Here is a 7,883-nt window from a genome sequence, read left to right as displayed (position 1 = left end):
GGATGGAAATGGATGGGGTATATACTGACAACAACAAAGGAGGATCCGAATAAAACGGACCCTGTGTTGTAGTTTTGAGATTGTTAGCTCTTTGTTGCTGTCCCTCTGCAATTTTTTTTTTTTTCTTTTGAAAGCTTCTGTGTTATTCTTTTCGCATTCAGAGAAAAACAGAAACAGAGAGAGAATAACACACAGAGACAGAGACAGAGGAATCCTTGTTCCTTTCTGGGAACGACGATTCCTCCTTTATGCTTCTTCTTCTCCTCGCTTCTTCAACCTCACCTCTCAGGTCCTTCTTCTTCTTCTTCTCTCAGGAAATATCAAAACCCTGAGTCACCCTTTTCTGTTTTTATTCATTTGTTTCAAATCTGTGTTCTTGCGTGCATGTGTTCAATCGTATAGGGTCTCTCTTCATTTTGTTTTCTATCTTGTTTTGTTTTCTCTTCCAGCCTAGCTAGCCTAATGCTTGTAAAAAGAAGATTCAAAACTTTCCTGGATGAGCTCAGTTATTTTTGTTTTAAGAATGTTACGCATGTTTGAGCTTGAACCTGGGAATTTTCGGGTTGATTTTCAAAACGCTTGTCACTTTTTTTTATTCCCCTTCTGATGGCTCTCTATATTCATCTCTCAGGCGATCTTCATAGGTTCGTCTAGTTGTGGGGGGTTTCACAGTTGGTTTGGAATGAGAAGAAAATTTTCCCCTCTGTAAATTTTCAATTTGTTGAAGGTATGTCCTCTGTAAATCTGACCTGGGCTTGTTCTAACCATCTAAAAGTGATATTCCCACATTAAAACTGGCTTTCAAACCTCTTCTTCTTTTCGTAATACCTATATTTACCTGAATTTTAGCATTTTCATTGTTTTTGTTCTGCCTAATGCTAGCAGGTTATTTCTTCTCAGAGAGAATATATAGGCACGGTGCCTAAATTTCTTTTCTGAGTTGGCACCAATATATTTTATTACAACAATCCGAAATGATGTTATCTAAGCTATTGAAAAAGCTGGGAGCTTCCATGGGGATCTGTTCATCCACATCAAACAGGAAGACCAGAACTCATAAAAGAAGGACCAGATTTGGGAGACGTAGGACACACGCAACTGCTGCATTGCCTGCCCTCCCTGCACTTCCTGATGTGCCTTTGAAAGGAGACTACCCTCATGGTGACTTTGTTCACTTTGATTTCGATAAGGGTCGCATTTCCAATGTCTCAAACAGAAAGTTTCATCTTACCCAGCTCCAATACCACAGCCACAGTCAACTCGATCCAAACGGTACCCTTTTGTCTCTCTTGGTTTTGTCTGTCACATTGCTTGATGCTTACGGCACTGGCAAATCTGATGGATTTTCTCATGCTGATGATTGATAAGAATTTTTCATATATATACGTATATGTGATGAGAATTTATTTTGCAGGAACGTGCCAAGATGAAGCATGGTTTGATTCTTCTAGCATGATAGAATCTGATTCAGATGATGACTATATCAGTGTCCACGGAGGTAATGCATATAAATCTGATCGAAATCTTTCGTGTTTGTTTAAGAGTTGCCTTGATTTCTTCTATTTTTTGGCTGAGTGGTTTTTTCACCTTTGGGCTCGTTGGTGATTCTATAGGGAGCATCACAAATACTCAGTTACTTCAGTATGAAAGTTCATCATGCTTTGTGGATTCAGAGGGCAAATATGAGGAATATTACGAGAGCTACCTTAATATTAACGACACGAATCATGTTCAGTCGAATTCTCAATCTTCTCAAATTAAGCAGTCGACGGTTATCATGGTTTCCATGAAGAGGACATCTGTTGATGGAAATGAGAAGACTGAACTATGTAAGTACATGACCCTTTTCTAACAAGCATAAGAATCTAATCTGTTTGCAAAGGTTTAAGGTAACACTTTTCCATTCACATCTTTCATGCTTGATTGATTCCGACATAGTTTCTTATATATAACTTGATCTTGTCAAAGTAAAATATGAAAATTTTCATGTCAATCTACATCCCAACTTTTCAAGTTATGATAAAATTGTGTGGACTTCAGGTGCATCTGAGAAGTTTCTATATCGTCCCAGATCAGGGCTTCAAATTCCATGTTCAAATGAGGATAAGCCATTGCCTGGTTCTTGGTCTGCTCTTTCACCTTCAGTCTTTAGTGTCCGCGGCAAAAACTATTTCAGGCATGTCTACGAATCGTACATGTCAATCTTTTTTGACGCGTTCAATGCACCTATGTTTAGAACCCGGTCTATTGATAAAAATTTTGCTTGCTTAGAAAGATCGAAATTTATATGCTGCTAATTAACTATGCAGAGATAAGCAGAAGTCCCCTGCTCCAGATTTCAGCCCTTACATACCCATAGGTGCTGATTTATTTGTCTGCCCAAAGAAAATAAATCACATTGCTCAGCACATTGAACTCCCTTCAATCAAAGCACACGACGAAGTACCTTCTCTCCTTATTATAAACATACAGGTAGATTCCCATCCTGTAACACATTTTGTTCTATGAACATTATTTTTTCCTTTTGAGTTACGCAAAAAAGATGTTATATAACAAATTGTGCTTCCTTTTCCAGTTGCCTACGTACAGTGCAAGCATGTTCGGTGATAACGATGGGGAGGGCATGAGTCTTGTGTTATATTTTAAAGTGTCTGAGAATTTTGACCAAGAGATCTCTTCTCACTTTCAGGAAAGCATCAAGGTAATTTCTCCCATCAATAGTTGCAACTTTTGCCTTTGAATCTGCTAAGTTTACAGATTTAAATGAATTTTCCCAGTAAAGAAATCCTTTCACTGTGGCAGAAATTGGTAGCTGATGAGATGGAAAAGGTGAAAGGATTCGCATCAGAAAGCACGGTTCCATTTAGAGAAAGACTAAAGATTTTGGCTGGTGTGGTCAACCCAGAAGATCTTCATCTTAGTTCTGCAGAGCAGAGGCTTATAAATGCTTATAACGGCAAACCAGTGCTTTCGCGTCCTCAGCACAATTTCTTTATGGTATATATATACAAGCTCACATCTTTCAATTCAGACATGTTTTACCATGTTAAGACAAAGATGAACATGATAGAGATTTCATGTCTTTGGTTTAGTTTTTTTTTATAAAAAAAAAATATATATATCCTACCTTTTATTTTACCAAAAGATGAAGTTCTCAATGAATATTTATTGTGTACTTTAATTGCAGGGCCCTAACTACTTTGAGATCGACCTGGATATTCATCGATTTAGCTACATATCTAGGAAAGGGCTTGATGCACTTCGAGACCGTACAAAGAATGGAATACTTGATCTGGGCTTAACCATCCAGGTATATTATGTTTTCCAGTATTTAATCAGCACATTTTTTGTACTTGCTACTGCAAAGTGCGTAGTTTTGTAGTACAATTCTTGCATATCCCATACTCACCTAAATAGGGTATTCTTCACCTTTCTTTCTTTCTTTTTCTTTCTACCGCATCATTTTATATTATAGCAGAAGAAACTAATCTGATTTTTCTATTCACAAAATTATGATAGGAATAAGTCTCTAATTTAAGAAGAAGGTCCCATTTTTATTCCCTCTCTTGCCATGCTTTAACAGGCACAAAAGCCAGAAGAATTGCCAGAGCAAGTATTGTGCTGTGTACGTTTAAATAAGATCGATTTTGTTAACCGTGGTCAAATCCCTACTCTTGTAACTCTACAAGAGAACTAACTAATTCAGGTGGTTTAAATGGGTAAGAGCGAGCTTCTTTCCCTGCTATTTTCAAATGGAGAAGAAAACAATGAGGAAGGATGACTTGTAAAGAATTAAGCCTATTTGGTTCCAAAACCATACCTTTTCTATCTGGAGAGGGGGGGGGGGGGAAAAGAAGGAAGAAGAGGAAGCAAATTTGAAGAAAGTGTAGCTTTCTTTCTTTGATATGTATATAAAAAGGTGTTTGAATATATATATTATAAAAATGACATGTTGCTGTAAAAATCCCAAATGGTATGACCATTCTTTTCTCATCTCTGAGATCTGCGTCAAGTAAAGTAACCCATAGAGATCATAAGTTCATGTTCCCACAGATGGTGATGTCAATATATTTTTCTTTACCTACGCCATTTTTTTTTTTTTGGGGTTGGCATTCTCTCTCCTAGCTGTAGGCAGCAGGCATGAACCTCATCAGAAGAAGTGAGCCATTTTGTTGCAGAGTCTCTGATCAGTTCTGATAGCCTCATAAAGTTTCTAGTTTTTACTGTAACTAGAAGTGAACCCTGCAGGAGAATACATTGCATCCACAAAAAATCATCATGATCTGTACAATAATTCTACAGTAACAATCCATTTTTAATATTATTAATGTAATGATGATTTTTTGTCTGTCATTGCTTTACTTGGTCCCCAATGCCATGATCATAATAGAGATATAATCACAAATAAGGATAGTTTACATTTCACTCCTCCTAATCTGTTAAAAAGGAACTTGATTGCGTTAACATCATAGTCAACCATGAAAATTTCTCCATATGATTGAAGAATTTTTCTCGGCAATGAATTGCAAGATGAAACTATGAAACACGTCTTCATGATGAAAACTTCGGCTCTAGGCTGAAAAAGATGCCCAGAACATCAAAGTATGAATATGACTACTGAATTGCAAACTTCCCAGATCAGGTTGAAACTTTAGGAAAGTTTCTTCTGTGTCTATTTTCAGCGCTTTCTAATCAAAGCAATAATCTGATATAACATTACAAGAAAGAACATTAAGTATAAAGAACAACTTGTACTTTGAAAACGGTTAAGGATCATTTTTACCAAAATGAGTTGTGAGTACTTGCAAGTTACTTTTGTCAAAACGTATGCTTAAAAAAAACGAAGAGTAATGTAGCCCTTTATGTAAAAAAAAAAAAAAACTAACATTAATTATTAAAAAACCTAATGTTGGCTGTAAATATTTTTATCGTAAAAGTCGACATGCTCATTTTTTCAATATTTTCGAGATAACATTGAGCTAGAAAGAACTTATGGACACACATAACCCCACCAATATTTCAAAGGCAAAAATAACCCTTAATTCTTTTAGAAACACCCAGTCTTATCCTAGGATTATACCTGGCGTTACAGCCTCTATAAGAGGAAAACTAGGTTATCTGTTCTTCCTTCAGCCTAAGACGTGCCACAGGCTGTTGTTGCTGGTGGGACCCAATAGGTCCGCCATTGAAACTAAGTCTCTCTGGTATTGTGGTGTTGTGGGGTCTTAGCTGTGAAGCTGAGTTGTTGGCGATAGTGTGGCTGTTAGTCTTAGCTGCCGGCACGTCGTGATTGTGTTTTCCTTCGTACGTTGTAATAACAGCTTTAGGATCTGAGGATGCTCTCTCCACATGTTTCCGAACATTGCAACCTGTGGTTGTGCACTTGTAATAGCTCCTACACATGACAGAAACATCTGGGCATTAAATTTTCTGGGAAAATCATAGACCGACGATTATTGCCCAACATTGCAGTATAGTCTTGAGTTTTGAATGCAAATAATTAAAGATTTCATGATAGGAAGTTGTTAATTGTTAAAAACAGTCATAAATAATTACCTTTTTAATCAGTTCGATCTGAGACTGCAGGAGGATTAACTTAATGAGAACTACATGACATGTATGTTTAGTAGTCTTAAAGTGAGTTTCACTGAAAAATACCATATAGCAGGTCGACATGATTATTTCGTTGGATTTTTCACGTGGATTACCATAATCATGTTATTTGTTGAAACTCAAATTTAATAACATTTTATTACGGTGTATTAAATTCAAATCATGGGATCCATAACAAGGACTCCTCCAGTCCTAAATATAAGACTCATTTTGTAGTATAAATTATATTAGAAAGTGAGTCTTATATTTAGAATTAGAGGAATATTATAATGTGTTGAGAACACTCCATTAAAACACACATTGAAAATAATACATAATAGACAAATAAGAGTTGGGGCACGTAATTAATATATATAATATAATTTATGCTAAGGGCATTCATGTCAAATTCCTTCCTATTCACTAGAATTATGATCACACTCATTTTGCTTAGATTAATTGTAATATATATATATTTTCAAACATCAATATTAAGAATTTTGATAAAATTTACTCTCATTTAGAGTATTCATCTATGTTTTGATATACTACTTCTGATTCTTAGTATAAGAGTTAGTTGATTAATTTGAGTAGATTAAGAAAACTAATCAAGTTAGTTATTTGTAACAAATAAATGTTGTCTTTTTTAAAATATCATTGCTAATCAAGTGTATTGGTTAAAACTACCATTATTACAAAGATTATCTTAAAAAATAAATAAATATAAGAGATAAAGTAGATTTTTAGGATCAAAATAAAAGTCAAACTAACTCTTATATCAAGAATCGAAGGTAGTATCATCTAATGAAGAACAATTTAAATAGAGTTGAAAATTTAGATGGGTTTGTTGTTAAGTTTATTCAAAGACTTGTAAGCTTATTCATAATATGATTTAAAGTTTTAAGAATGTTTCATGTAATTCAACCCTAATAAGAGATTAATGAGAGGCGGGAGGGAATAGTTCACCTGGGGAAAGGATTGCCTTTGACAACTTTTTGGCCATATTTTCGCCATCTATACCCATCATCTAGCAGGTCAACTTCACTTGTCGTCTGCACAATAATCCTTGGTTCCATGGCTGTCCTATGCGAAGCCCCTCCTTCTGTGTGTCTGCACAATCCCAATTAAAGTTTCTCCTCTTTAGCATATATATCAAACAACATAACATAATCCCATAGTCAAACCAAACGAAAAAACCTTGCCTTCTCTTTAGGTCAGGCCCATCATTTTTGTCCTCCATTTCAGTAGTAGTATCGCCATAATAACCTGCAGCAGCTTCCTCAGTACTCTCGCTTGATCCTTCTGCTTCGTGTTCAGCTCCTGTTGATGACTCCCAGGTTGTCCCTCGCGCGTTTGAGTTCTCATCCGAAGTTGTTGTCCCTATGATTGCGTCTTTTGCGTACTTGTTGTTATTAATGGGGCGAGGACGTTGATGATTATGCTGTCCTTTGTAAATGATGGCCACCACATGGTCATCGTCGAGAGATCTCTCAACCTTCTTCTTCACAGGGCAGTTCTGATACGTGCACTTGTAATAACTTCGAGGAAATTCGCTGCCTTTCACCTGTTTCTGCCCATACTTGCGCCAGTTGAATCCATCATCAGGACATTCCTTCATTGCCGACGACGTCGTACCAGAGCTTGGTGGCATCATCTGAACTTGCTTACCAATGGAAGAAGATGGGTTTTCGTTGACCCGCACAGCCTCGGCTGAGACCTGTTCTAATCTTTATATCAGTATTGATCAATTCAATATATATTAATAATCTATATATAACCTTGTTCCTATCTTTTTTATCTCAAGTCAAAAGGACGATGGAACTAATTCAGGATTGAGATTTGATTTACCTCAGAAGCTGGAAAATTCCTAGGAGGACCGACGAAGCCAGCAGCGCTAAGCCCCGCCGGCGGAAACATGAACATCGGGGACTGCTCAACGGAGGGCCTATCCTTCTTAAGCCCAGTGCCGGCGGAGCCCCCAACTTCAACGGAGTGTTTCCCGTGCGTCGTCATCAATGGAGACGGCATAGCGCCGGCGAGAAGTTGCGAGAAGGACTTGAAGTCCTCGTTGTCGTTGAAGAAATTAGAAACGAGAGTCATGGGACCAGGACTACTGAACCCGAAGCCGGCGCTGCCGGAGGACCCACCATTGAAAAGTGCGTCCATGGAAGTGCGTGGTGGGGGATTAATGGAGGGAGGCGGCGGAGGCCCCGTCTTGGCCGGGGCCGACGAAAGTGGGAGTTGGTCACCAATTCCACCCATTAGGAGCAAGAATAGAATTAGACAAAAGG

The 7,883-nt window shown here is 37.4% G+C and overlaps 2 protein-coding genes across 4 annotated transcripts; one reads left to right on the top strand and one right to left on the bottom strand.

The window, feature by feature from the left end:
• LOC114720569 (uncharacterized) lies at nucleotides 1-3,842 on the top strand. Its single transcript, XM_028906227.1, has 11 exons — nucleotides 1-289; nucleotides 632-727; nucleotides 886-1,272; nucleotides 1,415-1,498; nucleotides 1,614-1,829; nucleotides 2,041-2,176; nucleotides 2,310-2,472; nucleotides 2,576-2,701; nucleotides 2,803-2,997; nucleotides 3,188-3,310; nucleotides 3,584-3,842. Exons 3-11 carry the CDS (start codon nucleotides 975-977, stop codon nucleotides 3,695-3,697), a joined length of 1,455 nt encoding a protein of 484 aa, XP_028762060.1. The 5' UTR covers nucleotides 1-289; nucleotides 632-727; nucleotides 886-974; the 3' UTR covers nucleotides 3,698-3,842.
• A 70-nt stretch (nucleotides 3,843-3,912) lies between these two features.
• On the bottom strand, nucleotides 3,913-7,883 carry LOC114720570 (probable WRKY transcription factor 4). 3 transcript variants are annotated; one of them, XM_028906230.1, is made up of 5 exons: nucleotides 7,441-7,883; nucleotides 6,795-7,288; nucleotides 6,559-6,702; nucleotides 5,081-5,395; nucleotides 3,913-4,242 (listed from the first exon to the last, which is right to left on the bottom strand). In XM_028906230.1, exons 1-4 carry the CDS (start codon nucleotides 7,852-7,854, stop codon nucleotides 5,110-5,112), a joined length of 1,338 nt encoding a protein of 445 aa, XP_028762063.1. In that variant the 5' UTR covers nucleotides 7,855-7,883; the 3' UTR covers nucleotides 3,913-4,242; nucleotides 5,081-5,109. The 3 variants fall into 3 exon arrangements, with proteins under 3 accessions (XP_028762063.1, XP_028762061.1, XP_028762062.1); XM_028906228.1 differs by having other exon boundaries at nucleotides 6,795-7,309; nucleotides 7,441-7,882; XM_028906229.1 differs by lacking the exon at nucleotides 3,913-4,242 and adding an exon at nucleotides 4,298-4,705 and having other exon boundaries at nucleotides 6,795-7,309; nucleotides 7,441-7,882.

The sequence above is a fragment of the Neltuma alba genome, unplaced genomic scaffold (genome assembly GCF_004799145.2).
Source record: "Neltuma alba isolate B1F8T4 unplaced genomic scaffold, ASM479914v2 tig00011988_pilon, whole genome shotgun sequence".
NCBI lineage: Eukaryota > Viridiplantae > Streptophyta > Magnoliopsida > Fabales > Fabaceae > Neltuma > Neltuma alba.
The sequence above is the reverse complement of the archived record's forward strand: the minus strand, read 5'-3'. Positions and strand labels throughout refer to the sequence as shown.

Bases quoted from the DNA above. Each gene is read 5' to 3' on its own strand.
- LOC114720569 (XM_028906227.1), top strand. From the start codon at position 975: ATGATGTTATCTAAGCTATTGAAAAAGCTGGGAGCTTCCATGGGGATC. The intron at 1,273-1,414 runs GTACCCTTTTGT...TTTATTTTGCAG, and splicing joins CAGTCAACTCGATCCAAACG to GAACGTGCCAAGATGAAGCA. The intron at 3,311-3,583 runs GTATATTATGTT...ATGCTTTAACAG, and splicing joins ATCTGGGCTTAACCATCCAG to GCACAAAAGCCAGAAGAATT.
- LOC114720570 (XM_028906228.1), bottom strand. From the start codon at position 7,854: ATGGGTGGAATTGGTGACCAACTCCCACTTTCGTCGGCCCCGGCCAAG. The intron at 6,703-6,794 runs GCAAGGTTTTTT...GGGATTGTGCAG, and splicing joins GGGCCTGACCTAAAGAGAAG to ACACACAGAAGGAGGGGCTT. The intron at 5,396-6,558 runs GTGAACTATTCC...TGTCATGTGTAG, and splicing joins AAAGGCAATCCTTTCCCCAG to GAGCTATTACAAGTGCACAA.